The sequence below is a fragment of the Salmo trutta genome, unplaced genomic scaffold (genome assembly GCF_901001165.1).
Source record: "Salmo trutta unplaced genomic scaffold, fSalTru1.1, whole genome shotgun sequence".
NCBI classification, from domain to species: domain Eukaryota; kingdom Metazoa; phylum Chordata; class Actinopteri; order Salmoniformes; family Salmonidae; genus Salmo; species Salmo trutta.
Genome location: NW_021823029.1, coordinates 29,079 through 45,072, shown reverse-complemented (window position 1 = coordinate 45,072; position 15,994 = coordinate 29,079). Strand labels below are relative to the sequence as shown.

Sequence of the window (15,994 nt, the reverse complement as noted above, 5' to 3'; positions counted from 1 at the left end):
TTTGACTGTGAGAGAGCTAAAAGAAACAGGATATGTTACAGCAGGACCATTGTGTGCTGACTCATTGTTGTATAGGAAACTCCTGTGGCCTGTTCTGTGGCGTGCTCATGCTTGGACAGATGGCTAGGACTGCTGTCACAACAAAGACAATAGGACCTTCTCCGCATTTAGTTTTTTAAACCTTTATTTAACTAGGCAAGTCAGTTAATAACAAATTCTTATTTACAGAGACAGCCTATCGGGGAACAGTGGGTTAACTGCCTTGTTCAGGGGCAAAACAACAGATTTTTACCTTGTCAGCTCAGGGAGTCGATCCAGCAACCTTTCGGTTACTGGCCCAACACTCTAACCACTAGGCTACCTGCCGCCCCTATAAGCTGTGAGGGAAATGTCATCTTGGCAGAAGTACAGTAAGTACCTTGGTATTGTTAATACCTGTCTATTCATCATGTGTACCACTTATTGAAACAGAGGAGAAGACATGTAGAAAGACACGAGTGAATGATCGAACCTGGCAGGACTATGTCACTCCTTGAGTTAACAGATGAAGTCAACAAGGCAAGCCAACATGACCTACTCTATACTCTATCTGCAGGCATTGACCACATACATTCAGGTAGACAGACAAGACCCAAACCTCTGAAAGGCTTTCTCTGGGGCTGAAGCCACCTAAAGGCTCTCTCTGGGTTTTACATGCTTGGCATTTTGCTCCGAACACTTGGCCTGTCTGATGGTGCTCCTTAACACACCAATAAACACTCTCTCTCTCTGTCTTTCTTCATCTCCCTCTCTCTCTCTCTCTCTGCCTTTCTTTCCCTCTCACACAGTCTTTCAAACTCTCTCTCTCCATCTCCCTGAGGGTCCTATTCCACTGCTTTTAATAAAACATTTAAGAAGTGACTTCATCTGTATTCCCAGCAGTCTATGAAGCCTTAACGCCCTTATCTGTTCAGAATGACATCCCCAGTCCCCACCCACTCACAGGGCTAAACCAATTAGAGCTCAGAACACGCAACTCAAACCAATCAACTGCGACATTCGCCATTTAAATGAGTCATGATGCCATCAAGGAGAGAGCGTGTTCTTGTTCCTAGTTGTGCTATTTTGATCAGGCAGAATAGGAAAACAAAACTCAATCACCCAGAAAACATTTAAGCTGCCATGCCAACACTTTTACAGCGCCTTGTCGAAAGTCAAGTATTTTGGTTTTCCAAGTATTCTCCCTAACAGAAAATTAAATAGATGTTTCCCAGAAAGCAATAGAACATATTAGAATATAGTCATTAGAGAACCTTAGAGAGAGAGAGAGAGAGAAAGAGAGAGAGAGAGAGAGAGAGAGAGAGAGACCAAAACAGAGACAGAAAGAAAGAGCAACATCAAAAGACAAGAGTCCAGTGGTGACTTATGCCAAACCTCCCTCCCTCCTTCCCTAGACAAGGTCACAGTCCATAACCCACAGTGGCCACAGAGACAAACCTGGCAGGACCATAGAGCAAGAAGGTTAGACACACTGGTAATTAATGACAGGGGGGATGATAGCATCTTTAATTATGCACACACACTCAGACACTGACTAATCACCGGACCAACTGTTCTCATTAGCAGCAGTTGGTTGGTCGGTGGGAGACTGTCTGTCTGCGACTGGCATGCTAAATAGACCTGGGCTCTGCATTGTACCGTGGAGTATTTTTACCACCCCATGGTTGGAGTATGATGGGGAATAAGGTAGTAAGGCTTGCAGTATGAACAACCGGAGAGACTGCCAGCTGTGGCAAATTAACCTGGCATGTACCATGGGTATTTTTATGATGGACCGGGGACTAAGGCTGTGAGGCTGGTCTGATGAGTGGAGGGGTCAGGGGTCGTAGAGGTAATACAGGTCATTTATGGCTGTGAGGCTGGTCTGATGAGTGGATGGGTCAGGGGTCGTAGAGGTAGTACAGGTCATTTATGGCTGTGAGGATGGTCTGATGAATGGAGGGGTCAGGGGTCGTAGAGGTAATACAGGTCATTTATGGCTGTGAGGCTGGTCTGATGAGTGGAGGGGTCAGGGGTCGTAGAGGTAGTACAGGTCATTTATGGCTGTGAGGCTGGTCTGATGAGTGGAGGGGTCAGGGGTCGTAGAGGTAGTACAGGTCATTTATGGCTGTGAGGCTGGTCTGATGAGTGGAGGGGTCAGGGGTCGTAGAGGTAGTACAGGTCATGTATGGCTGTGAGGATGGTCTGATGAGTGGAGGGGTCAGGGGTCATAGTAATAAAATGTTTCCTAGAGATCATTAATATATGGAAAGAAATATGGAATGAGAAGAGCTTAATTATAAGCCCTCTAAATTTCTCCTGCTTAAAGTAGACACCACTGCTTGGTATCGTAGTCATCCCTGTACCTACTTACACAGCCCTACAGTATATGATTGTAATCCCAAACTAAGATAAACATTAAAAACAATGAAGTCCAAGCTCCTCGAAAGACCCCTTCTAAATTAGGTATTGGAGTTTTGCACAACCAGCAAAGCTGGGCCACAACAGATAAGAGAGCCCAAGACCACAAGGTGCACAACCAGCAAAGCCAGGCCACAACAGAGAAGAGAGCCAAAGACCACAAGGTGCACAACCAGCAAAGCCAGGCCACAACAGAGAAAAGAGCCCAAGACCACAAGGTGCACAACCAGCAAAGCCAGGCCACAACAGAGAAAAGAGCCCAAGACCACAAGGTGCACAACCAGCAAAGCCAGGCCACAACAGAGAAGAGAGCCCAAGACCACAAGGTGCACAACCAGCAAAGCCAGGCCACAACAGAGAAAAGAGCCAAAGATCACAAGGATTAGTAGATAGAATGGACTGAGGCGATGAAGATGACTTAAATGAGTGTTGGCTTAGTGATGCCATTGTTGTAGTAAGAGTACTGCACCTCCACAGTACGCGCTGTCATCCCTCAGGGCGCGGTAGCCATCTTTACAGCTGCAGCAGGACCCAGCCTCCAGATTCACACACTCTGAGTTCTCCACACAGCTGGGACTGTGGCCCTCCACACAGAAATGATGACCTGAGAGAGAGGGGGGGGGGGGGGGGGGGGAAGAGACAAAGACTGTCTGGTCATTCTACAGCTGATAAATCACTCTTACTGGGTTGTCTTACACCTGTGTGTGTGTGTGTGTGTGTGTGTGTGTGTGTGTGTGTGCGTGCGTGTGTGTGTGAGCGAGAGAGAGAGAGAGGGTGTGAGAGTGTGTGTTACACTAGACAAGGTGTGCTTTCTTTCCTCAAACGGTCCCTGTCTCGCCCCTGGCCATAGACAAATAACTAGATAGACAGAACAACAGGTATATATGGCTGAAACCACGGTTCACTCTGCAGGAACACGGGTCAGGAGGAAACAAGGCTTTATCAGAGAACAGTAACATGTTGTTTTTAGTTTTTATTTATTAAATGTTTTTATTGAATGTTTAAAACATACAATATACTTGCAGGGAAGCAGGTAAACAACTACATCCCATTAGTCATCTAACAGACTCCCATCTAGAGTGACAGACAGAAGCAACCAGGGTCAACGCCCTGCTCAAGGGGACGTTGACAGATCAGAAACCGGGAACCTGAACCAACGATCCATCAGGCACCATCAGGCACCATCAGGCACCGGCCCAAACTCCCAACCGCCAGCCCTCCAAGATCCCCCCACAGTTCCCCAAGAGCTGCCCCTTAACCATCTGAGATCCCCCCCACAGTTCCCCAAGAGCTGCCCCTTAACCATCTGAGATCCCCCCACAGTTCCCCAAGAGCTGCCCCTTAACCCTCTGAGACCCCCCCACAGTTCCCCAAGAGCTGCCCCTTAACCATCTGAGATCCCCCCCCACAGTTCCCCCAGAGCTGCCCCTTAACCATCTGAGATCCCCCCCACAGTTCCCCAAGAGCTGCCCCTTAACCATCTGAGATCCCCCCACAGTTCCCCAAGAGCTGCCCCTTAACCATCTGAGATCCCCCCCCCACAGTTCCCCAAGAGCTGCCCCTTAACCATCTGAGATCCCCCCCCACAGTTCCCCAAGAGCTGCCCCTTAACCATCTGAGATCCCCCCCACAGTTCCCCAAGAGCTGCCCCTTAACCATCTGAGATCCCCCCCACAGTTCCCCAAGAGCTGCCCCTTAACCATCTGAGATCCCCCCCCCACAGTTCCCCAAGAGCTGCCCCTTAACCATCTGAGATCCCCCCCCACAGTTCCCAAAGAGCTGCCCCTTAACCATCTGAGATCCCCCCCACAGTTCCCCAAGAGCTGCCCCTTAACCATCTGAGATTCCCCCCCCACAGTTCCCCAAGAGCTGCCCCTTAACCATCTGAGATCCCCCCCACAGTTCCCCAAGAGCTGCCCCTTAACCATCTGAGATCCCCCCCACAGTTCCCCAAGAGCTGCCCCTTAACCATCTGAGATCCCCCCCACAGTTCCCCAAGAGCTGCCCCTTAACCATCTGAGACCCCCCCACAGTTCCCCAAGAGCTGCCCCTTAACCATCTGAGATCCCCCCACAGTTCCCCAAGAGCTGCCCCTTAACCATCTGAGATCCCCCCACAGTTCCCCAAGAGCTGCCCCTTAACCATCTGAGACCCCCCCACAGTTCCCCAAGAGCTGCCCCTTAACCATCTGAGATCCCCCCACAGTTCCCCAAGAGCTGCCCCTTAACCATCTGAGATCCCCCCCACAGTTCCCCAAGAGCTGCCCCTTAACCATCTGAGATCCCCCCCACAGTTCCCCAAGAGATGCCCCTTAACCATCTGGGATCCCCCCCATAGTTCCCCAAGAGCTGCCCCTTAACCATCTGAGATCCCCCCACAGTTCCCCAAGAGCTGCCCCTTAACCATCTGAGATTCCCCCCCCGAGAAAAATAAATACAAATAATAATAATAATAATATATTTTTTTATTCCACTCCCCACCCACAAGACCCCCCCCCCGTGCACCAACAACCAACAAAATGAACAAAAGAGAAAAAAGAGAAAGACAAAGGAAAACAGAAATCAACAATGCAAAAAACAACGAAGACATCAAGGACAACACAAATCCTAACAGCAAGGCCAACTGAATATGTTAGAGTGTATGTGCACATGTGTGCATTTGAATGAGACTGTGTGTATATGCATGTGTACAAACAACTGCACGGCATCAGCCTCAGGCAAACCGGCGTTAGCTGTAAAAACACTGGCCAGTAACATGTTGTTAAGGCCTGGTGGAACTGGAATAGAACAGTATGTGTTGCTGTCACAGAGATGCATGGCTGTGTGCTGACCACGTCTAGTGTGTATGTGGGTAATATCATGAGGCGTTCCAAATCACCTATTCCCTTTATAGCGCACTACTTTGACCAGGGCACATACGGCTGAGGTCAAAAGTAGTGCGCTAAAAGTAGCGCATTTGGGACACAGCCCAGGATCCACCGTGAGAGAGAGGCCTCATTACCAGCCAAGCAGGAGACATACATCATCTAAGGAGATGGAGGGAGCGAACCGACTTCTAATATCCACTCTCCCTTATCTATTACACAGAGCATCAACACTACCTCACTATCACTCCAAGAATCTGTGTGTGTGTGTGTGTGTGTGTGTTCCAGACCTACCTCTGCAGACCTTGCAGCAGCGGTCTGTAAGGGTGATGTGTTCAGACTCGGGGCAGGTCAGTTCAGGACAGGGAGCGTTCTCCACCCTCTGCATACTGTGCTCCTGTAAAACCATTACAGTACCATCTCTGTCATAATCCATCTTCTCTGCTTTAGACATGGACATCCCACTTCAAACAACAATAGATCATTATATTAGATGATAATATATCCAAATATATATTATATTTATTTGGTTTATCTATCTATTTGACAGCCATGAAAGCTTTAGTTTCATAAAACAAATACATCTCTGGGGTTTTCTGCTCTTCAACATGTCTATAGTCAAGCTGTTCTGTGAGACGTGTCTATATTCAAGCTGTTCTGTGAGACGTGTCTATATTCAAGCTGTTCTGTGAGACGTGTCTATATTCAAGCTGTTCTGTGAGACGTGTCTATAGTCAAGCTGTTCTGTGAGACGTGTCTATAGTCAAGCTGTTCTGTGAGACGTGTCTATATTCAAGCTGTTCTGTGAGACGTGTCTATAGTCAAGCTGTTCTGTGAGACGTGTCTATAGTCAAGCTGTTCTGTGAGACGTGTCTATAGTCAAGCTGTTCTGTGAGACGTGTCTATATTCAAGCTGTTCTGTGAGACGTGTCTATAGTCAAGCTGTTCTGTGAGACGTGTCTATAGTCAAGCTGTTCTGTGAGACGTGTCTATAGTCAAGCTGTTCTGTGAGACGTGTCTATAGTCAAGCTGTTCTGTGAGACGTGTCTATAGTCGAGCTGTTCTGTGAGACGTGTCTATAGTCAAGCTGTTCTGTGAGACGTGTCTATAGTCAAGCTGTTCTGTGAGACGTGTCCATAGTCAAGCTGTTCTGTGAGACGTGTCTATAGTCAAGCTGTTCTGTGAGACGTGTCTATATTCAAGCTGTTCTGTGAGACGTGTCTATAGTCAAGCTGTTCTGTGAGACGTGTCTATATTCAAGCTGTTCTGTGAGACGTGTCTATAGTCAAGCTGTTCTGTGAGACGTGTCTATAGTCAAGCTGTTCTGTGAGACGTGTCTATAGTCAAGCTGTTCTGTGAGACGTGTCTATATTCAAGCTGTTCTGTGAGACGTGTCTATAGTCAAGCTGTTCTGTGAGACGTGTCTATAGTCAAGCTGTTCTGTGAGACGTGTCTATAGTCAAGCTGTTCTGTGAGACGTGTCTATAGTCAAGCTGTTCTGTGAGACGTGTCTATAGTCGAGCTGTTCTGTGAGACGTGTCTATAGTCAAGCTGTTCTGTGAGACGTGTCTATAGTCAAGCTGTTCTGTGAGACGTGTCCTATAGTCAAGCTGTTCTGTGAGACGTGTCTATAGTCCAAGCTGTTCTGTGAGACGTGTCTATATTCAAGCTGTTCTGTGAGACGTGTCCATAGTCAAGCTGTTCTGTGAGACGTGTCTATAGTCAAGCTGTTCTGTGAGACGTGTCTATAGTCAAGCTGTTCTGTGAGACGTGTCTATAGTCAAGCTGTTCTGTGAGACGTGTCTATAGTCAAGCTGTTCTGTGAGACGTGTCTATAGTCAAGCTGTTCTGTGAGACGTGTCTATAGTCAAGCTGTTCTGTGAGACGTGTCTATATTCAAGCTGTTCTGTGAGACGTGTCTATAGTCAAGCTGTTCTGTGAGACGTGTCTATAGTCAAGCTGTTCTGTGAGACGTGTCTATAGTCAAGCTGTTCTGTGAGACGTGTCTATAGTCGAGCTGTTCTGTGAGACGTGTCTATAGTCAAGCTGTTCTGTGAGACGTGTCTATAGTCAAGCTGTTCTGTGAGACGTGTCCATAGTCAAGCTGTTCTGTGAGACGTGTCTATAGTCAAGCTGTTCTGTGAGACGTGTCTATATTCAAGCTGTTCTGTGAGACGTGTCTATAGTCAAGCTGTTCTGTGAGACGTGTCTATAGTCAAGCTGTTCTGTGAGACGTGTCTATATTCAAGCTGTTCTGTGAGACGTGTCTATAGTCAAGCTGTTCTGTGAGACGTGTCTATATTCAAGCTGTTCTGTGAGACGTGTCTATAGTCAAGCTGTTCTGTGAGACGTGTCTATATTCAAGCTGTTCTGTGAGACGTGTCCATAGTCAAGCTGTTCTGTGAGACGTGTCTATAGTCAAGCTGTTCTGTGAGACGTGTCTATATTCAAGCTGTTCTGTGAGACGTGTCCATAGTCAAGCTGTTCTGTGAGACGTGTCCATAGTCAAGCTGTTCTGTGAGACGTGTGTAAAGGCTGATCTGATGCATTAGTACATTAGGCCATCCACCACCAGATAATAATATGGATGATATTTCAACATGAAACGCGCCCAGACCAGGCTGGATCAGAGTGAGTGTGTTGCCTCTATAGGGATTACCATGGTGTGTTGTCTCTATAGGGATTCTCATGGTGTGTTGTCTCTATAGGGATTCTCATGGTGTGTTGTCTCTATAGGGATTCTCATGGTGTGTTGTCTCTATAGGGATTCTCATGGTGTGTTGTCTCTATAGGGATTATCATGGTGTGTTGTCTCTATAGGGATTATCATGGTGTGTTGTCTCTATAGGGATTCTAATGGTGTGTTGTCTCTATAGGGATTATCATGGTGTATTGTCTCTATAGGGATTCTAATGGTGTGTTGTCTCTATAGGGATTATCATGGTGTGTTGTCTCTATAGGGATTATCATGGTGTGTTGTCTCTATAGGGATTATCATGGTGTGTTGTCTCTATAGGGATTATCATGGTGTGTTGTCTCTATAGGGATTATCATGGTGTGTTGTCTCTATAGGGATTATCATGGTGTGTTGTCTCTATAGGGATTCTCATGGTGTGTTGTCTCTATAGGGATTCTCATGGTGTGTTGTCTCTATATGGATTATCATGGTGTGTTGTCTCTATAGGGATTCTCATGGTGTGTTGTCTCTATAGGGATTCTCATGGTGTGTTGTCTCTATAGGGATTCTCATGGTGTGTTGAGTGCAGGTGTGTTCTGTAGTCATTGCAAGCTAAGAGTGTGTAGACATGTGGAGTGTATTGGACTTACCTGACACTCAAACAGTAAACAGTTTCCAGATGAATCCCTCACACTCTTCAAGTCCCCTTCCACATACACCCTTCCTCTGAACAGACACACAGCTATGGACACACACACAAACGCACACGTGCACACACACACAGAGTTTTTAGTTATTCCTAGTCCCTTTTAACATTGGGAGCAAGGTACAGTAAGTAGCGTGTTACACACAGCTTAAGTCATTACTTAAATGGGTTTCATATTAACACTGGCTCCAGATAGCAGCAGGCTTTGAAGACTGGCCTTGAATTATTGATGTATATGTGAAGGCATTGAGTGCTGTGTACGTGGCGGGAGTATCCTAGCAACGCGGAGATGTGGTCAGTTATTAAGACAAGTCATTATGATTGTGTGCTTCACACTGTGGGCTGAGGGATGGGGAGGAATGACAGAGAGAGAGATAGAGAAGGAGGGAACAGAATGGAGAGAGAGAGAGGGCGAGAGAGAGAGAGAGAGGGCGAGAGAGAGTGTGAGAGAGAAAGAGAGAGGGCAAGAGAGAGGACGAGAGAGAGAGACAAAGAGAGAGATTCAAAGAGAGAGAGAGTGTGAGAGAGAAAGTGAGAGGACGAGAGAGAGAGAGACAAAGAGAGAGAGACAAAGAGAGCGAGATTATTTTGGAACTTCTGTGAGTGGAATGTTTACTGTTCATTTTTATTGTTTATTTCACTTTTGTTTATTATCTACCTCACTTGCTTTGGTAATGTTAACATGTGTTTCCCATGCCAATAAAGCCCCTTGAATTGAATTGAGAGAAATTAAGAAAAGAATATAAGATTTCAGGGGCTGCATGGTCGTGTGAGCTGTTCGTTATGAAGAGAGGAGAGAGAGACAGAGAGAGGTGTAGAGAGGAGAGAGAGACAGAAAAGTGGTGTACAGAGGAATGAGACAGACAAGTGGTGTAGAGAGGAGAGAGAGACAGAAAAGTGGTGTACAGAGGAGTGAGACAGACAAGTGGTGTAGAGAGGAGAGAAAGAGACAGAAGTTCTGTAGAGAGAAAGTGTTAGAGAAGGAACAGGAGAGGATTGTGTTGTGCAGATGTGAGAAGAACATGGCATGAGAAGGATAGCTGTTGTTACTCACGCTGACACTCTTTGCAGCACGTGCCTGGTACATAGGCAGGGGCGGAGTCAGGGGGACACTGGGGAGGGGGGCAGGAGATGGTCTCACACTGGACTGTACCATTCTAAAGGAATGACACAAAACAGACGTTAATAATATGAAGATCTATGATCTCCAACCTGGACTGTACCATTCTAAAGGAATGAGACAAAACAGACGTTATTAGTATGATGATCTATGATCTCCAACCTGGACTGTACCATTCTAAAGGAATGAGACAAAACAGATGTCATTAGTATGACTGTCACGTCCTGACCAGTAAAAGGGGTTATTTGTCATTGTAGTTTGGTCAGGATGTGGCAGGGGGTGTTTGTTTTGTGTGTTTCGGGGTTTAGGTTCTATGTTATCTATTTCTATGTTTATATCTATTTTTCTATTTCTATGTTGGGTTTTGGCAATGACCTCCAATTAGAGGAAGCTGTTTGTCGTTGTCTCTAATTGAAGGCCATATTTAGTTGTGTTTGTTTCACTTGTGGTTGTGGGTGGTTGTTTTCCTGTATAGCCTGTGTTGCCTTACGGAACTGTTTCTTCGTTTTGTTTAAGTGTTATCTTTAAATAAATTAAGAAGATGAGCACTTTACCCGCTGCGCCTTGGTCCAATCCTTACGACGCGCATGACAATGACGATCTAAACTCAGCAAGAAAAGAAACGTCCCTTTTTCAGGACCCTGTCTTTCAAAGATAATTCATAAAAATCCAAATAACTTCACAGTTCTTCATTGTAAAGGGTTTAAACACAGTTTCCCATGCTTGTTCAATGAACCATAAACAATTAATGAACATGCACCTGTCGTTACGACACTAACAGCTTACAGACGGTAGGCAATTAAGGTCACAGTTATGAAAACTTAGGACACTAAAGAGGCCTTTCTACTACCTCTGAAAAACACCAAAAGAAAGATGCCCAGGGTCCCTGCTCATCTGCATGAACGTGCCTTAGGGATGCTGCAAGGAGGCATGAGGACTGCAGATGTGGCCCGGGCAATACATTGCAATGTCCGTACTGTGAGACGCCTAAGACAGTGCTACAGGGAGACAGGACGGAAAGCTGATCGTCCTCGCAGTGGCAGACCACGTGTAACACCTGCACAGGATGGGTACATCCGAACATCACACCTGCGGGACAGGTACAGGATGGCAACAACAACTGCCCGAGTTACACCAGGAACGCACAATCCCTCCATCAGTGCTCAGACTGTCCGCAATAGCCTGAGAGAGGCTGGACTGAGGGCTTGTAGGCCTGTTGTAAGGCAGGTCCTCACCAGACATCACCGGCAACAACGTCGCCTATGGACACAAACCCACCATCACTGGACCAGACAGGACTGGCAAAAAGTGCTCTTCTCTGACGAGTCACGGTTTTGTCTCACCAGGGGTGATGGTCGGATTTGCTTTTATCATAGAAGGAATGACCGTTACACCGAGGCCTGTACTCTGGAGCGGGATCGATTTGGAGGTGGAGGGTCCATCATGGTCTGGGGCGGTGTGTCACAGCATCTTCGGACTGAGCTTGTTATCATTGCAGGCAATCTCAACGCTGTGCATTACAGGGAAGACATCCTCCTCCCTCATGTGGTACCCTTCCTGCAGGCTCATCCTGACATGACCCTCCAGCATGACAATGCCACCAGTCATACTGCTCATTCTGTGTGTGATTTCCTGCAAGACAGGAATGTCAGTGTTCTGCCATGGCCAGCGAAGAGCCCGGATCTCAATCCATTGAGCACGTTTGGGACCTGTTGGATCGGAGGGTGAGGGCTAGGGCCATTCCCCCCAGAAATGTTCAGGAACTTGCAGGTGCCTTGATGGAAGAGTGGGGTAACATCTCACAGCAAGAACTGGCACATCTGGTGCAGTCCATGAGGAGGAGATGCACTGCAGTACTTAATGCAGCTGGTGGCCACACCAGATACTGACTGTTACTTTTGATTTTGACCCCCCCTTTGTTCCACATGATTCCATTTCTGTTAGTCACATGTCTATGGAACTTGTTCAGTTTATGTCTCAGTTGTTGAATTTTGTTAAGTTCATACAAATATTTACACATGTTAAGATTGCTGAAAATAAACGCAGTTGACAGTGAGAGGACGTTTATTTTTTTGCTGAGTTTATGTTTTAGTATGAACTGAATTTAGGAACGCACCCTATGTCTTGATCTCTGGGATCAGGAGAATCACATAGAGTTGATTTTTCAGACACAGGTTATGGTTTTCCATTCAGTGCCGTCCCTTTAAGTCCCGGATAACTGTGATCGTGAAGTGAACTATCCCTTTAAGTCCACAGTGATTATAGATTGGACTGTCACCTTTAAACCCACAGTGATTATAGAGTGAACTGTCCCTTTAAACCCACAGTGATTATAGATTGGACTGTCTTTTTAAGCTTACACTGACTATAGTGTGAGCTGTCCCTTTAAACCACAGTGATTATAGATTGAACTGTCTTTTTAAGCTTACACTGACTATAGTGTGAACTGTCCCTTTAAACCACAGTGATTATAGATTGAACTGTCCCTTTAAACCACAGTGATTATAGATTGAACTGTCCCGTTAAGCCCACAGGGGTTATAGATTGAACTGTCACCTTTAAACCCACAGTGATTATAGATTGAACTGTCCATTTAAGCTTACACTGACTATAGTGTGAGCTGTCCCTTTAAACCACAGTGATTATAAAATGAACTGTCCCTTTAAGCCCTATATAACAGGTAGTAGAGAGTCCTAGGTTATAGCCTGTTATAGCCTGTTATAAGCTATAAAAATAAAAAATAAAATAAAAAATAAGCTGTTATAGTATGTTATAATAGGCCGTCATTGTAAATAATAATTTGTTCTTAACTGACTTGCCTAGTTAAATAAAGGTAAAAATTAAAATAATTAAAACAATTTTTTTTAAATATCTGAAAACAATCTTACATAGCAGGAACAGTTCCTGCATCCGTCTGTCCATCCCTCATCCTCCCTGTACAGCACTCCATTCATACTGCAGCTCCTCTCACAGTAACAACCATCCAGACCCTGCATCTGCTCCTCCGCACGCGACAGCTGCACACACACCAAAACAAAGATACAGAGTTAGTGTGTGTGTGTGTGTCAGCCTACAGTATGTGCGTACACACATTTTTGGGGGTCAATAGCCCGTTGTTATGGTCTGCTTTTTAACTAAATATTTATTCAACAACCCAGTGTTGCAGGACAAGGGAACCAGAGCCCAGTAAACCGCATGGTGACAGAGTGCTGTAGTAAAGTGTGCTGTAGTAAAGAACAGTAAATGGATGTTCCCTCACTTACCGTCTGTGTGAATGATTCATACACTTATGCCTTGTACACTGACAGAACATCCGGCGGTGGTGTACACGGCTGAGCAGCTGTCCACAGCTACACCATTACTCTACACTACTGTACATTACACAAAGTAGGAGTTGTAAGAAAAGCTAGCATTTCGACCAGAGACACAACAGAGGGTGAATCTCAATCGTCTACAAGTGGCTTCCTCTCCCCTTCAGATCAATGCAGATGAAGGAAAGAAGACAAGGAGAGGAAACCATGGTTGACGATTGAGGCACCCATTGTCTTATGCTATAGTACCTTGCTGGAGGTCTTGGCTAAGACATCCTGCAGCTCCATGATCTTCTGTACCAGCCCATGGAAGTCATTGCAGGTGGGACAAGCTGAAACACAGGTAAGTCATGGTAATGTAATGTTGGCATGATAGTTCCATTGTCAATGTCCATGTAACTGTACTGGCAAGCATATTAGAGCTATACTGTAAATGCATGTGTAGCTGATGTTGCCTTTTGTGGGCATCTCATTTTAGATGCAGAGTTTCCAGACTTTTATAGTGGCTGTAAAATAATGTACATGTCAGCATGTTAACTTCAGAGTTCCCAGACTTTTATAGGTACTAAATGTAACTGGGGGTACCACAGGGTTCAATTCTTGGGCCAACTCTTTTCTCTGTATACATAAATGATGTCGCTCTTGCTGCTGGTGAATCTCTGATCCACCTCTACGCAGACGACACCATTCTGTATACTTCTGGCCCTTCTTTGGACACTGTGTTAACAACCCTCCAGACGAGCTTCAATGCCATTCAACTCTCCTTCCGTGGTCTCCAACTGCTCCTAAACACAAGTAAAACTAAATGTATGCTCTTCAACCGATCGCTGCCTGCACCTGCCCGCCCATCCAGCATCACTTCTCTGGACGGTTCTAACTTAGAATTTGTGGACAACTACAAATACCTAGGTGTCTGGTTAGACTGTAAACTCTCCTTCCAGACTCACATCAATCATCTCCAATCCAAAGTGAAATCTAGAATTGGCTTCCTATTTCGCAACAAAGCATCCTTCACTCATGCTGCCAAACATACCCTCGTAAAACTGACCATCCTACCAATCCTCGACTTCGGCGATGTCATTTACAAAATAGCCTCCAATACCCTACTCAACAAGCTGGATGCAGTCTATCACAGTGCCATCCGTTTTGTCACCAAAGCCCCATATACAACCCACCACTGCGACCTGTATGCTCTCGTTGGCTGGCCTTCACTTCATCATCGTCGCCAAACACATTGGCTCCAGGTCATCTACAAGACCCTGCTAGGTAAAGTCCCCCCTTATCTCCGCTCACTGGTCACCATAGCAGCACCCACCTGTAGCACGCGCTCCAGCAGGTATATCTCTCTGGTCACCCCTAAAGCCAACTCCTCCTTTGGTCGTCTCTCCTTCCAGTTCTCAGCTGCCAATGATTGGAACGAACTACAAAAATCTCTAAAACTGGAAACACTTATCTCCCTCACTAGCTTTAAGCACCTGCTGTCAGAGCAGCTCACAGATCTCTGCACCTGTACATAGCCCATCTTTAATTGAGCCCAAACTACTACCTTTTCCCCTACTGTATTTATTTATTTTATTTATTTTGCTCCTTTGCACCATATTATTTATATTTATATTTTAACTTTTAACTTTCTTCAAACTACAAATCTACCATTCCAGTGTTTTTTTCTTGCCATACTTTATTTACTTTGCCACCATGGCATTTTTTTGCCTTTACCTCCATTATCTCACATCATTTGCTCACATTGTATATAGTCTTATTTTTTTTCTACTGCATCATTGATTGTATGTTGTTTTACTCCATGTGTAACTCTGTGTTTTTGTATGTTGTCGAACTGCTTTGCTTTATCTTGGCCAGGTCGCAATTGTAAATGAGAACTTGTTCTCAACTTGCCTACCTGGTTAAATAAAGGTGAAATAAAATAAAACAAATAAAAAAACTGTTGTCTTACTGCGGTTGAGGTCTGGACACTGAGAGATGTAGCCTTGAGGCATGACGACCAGCTGAACATCCTGCATTATACCCTGTAGAGACAGTAAGAGACGGGAGGAGGGAGAGAAAGGGAGAAGGGGAGAGAGGGAGAGAAAGGGTTATATAAGGGGAGAGAGTTTGAGACGGAATAACAGAGAGAGAAAGGGAGGAGAGAGAGAGGTTGAGACAGAATAACAGAGAGAGAAAGGGAGGAGAGCGAGAGAGGGGTTGAGACAGAATAACAGAGAGAGAGAGAGAGAGAGATATATCAACGAATTGGCGCGGGCACTAGAAATGTCTGCAGCACCCGGCCTCACCCTACTAGAATCTGAAGTCAAATGTCTACTGTTTGCTGATGATCTGGTGCTTCTGTCACCAACCAAGGAGGGCCTACAGCAGCACCTAGATATTCTGCACAGATTCTGCCAGACCTGGGCCCTGACAGTAAATCTCAGACCAAAATAATGGTGTTCCAAAAAAGGTCCAGTCGCCAGGACCACAAATACAAATTCCATCTAGACACCGTTGCCCTAGAACACACAAAAAACTATACATGTGGCCTGTGGCCTAAAAATCCACGCCACAGGTAACTTCCACAAAGCTGTGAATGATAGAGAGACAAGGCAAGAAGGGCATTCTATGCCATTAAAAGGAACATAAAATTCAACATAACATTTAGGATCTGGCTAAAAATACTTGAATCAGTCATAGAACCCATTGCCCTTTATGGTTGTGAGGTCTGGGGTCCGTTCACCAACCAAGAATTCACAAACACCAAATTGAGACTCTGCATACAGAGTTCTGCAAAAATATCCTCCGTGTACAACGTAGAACACCAAATAATGCATGCAGAGCAGAATTAGGCCGATACCCGCTAATTATCAAAATCCAGAAAATAGCTGTTAAA

At 45.6% G+C, this 15,994-nt stretch overlaps 1 protein-coding gene across 1 annotated transcript in view; it reads right to left on the bottom strand.

Annotated features, from left to right (window-relative positions):
- Nucleotides 1-15,994, bottom strand: part of LOC115188262 (protein NEL) — a gene marked incomplete at its 3' end in the record, with an annotated part of 59,124 nt that overhangs the window by 18,211 nt on the left and 24,919 nt on the right. Inside the window, 7 exon segments of the mRNA XM_029747110.1 lie at nucleotides 2,909-3,043; nucleotides 5,597-5,699; nucleotides 8,630-8,721; nucleotides 9,740-9,842; nucleotides 12,694-12,822; nucleotides 13,366-13,448; nucleotides 15,068-15,140. Coding sequence (XP_029602970.1) covers nucleotides 2,909-3,043; nucleotides 5,597-5,699; nucleotides 8,630-8,721; nucleotides 9,740-9,842; nucleotides 12,694-12,822; nucleotides 13,366-13,448; nucleotides 15,068-15,140 — 718 coding nt within the window.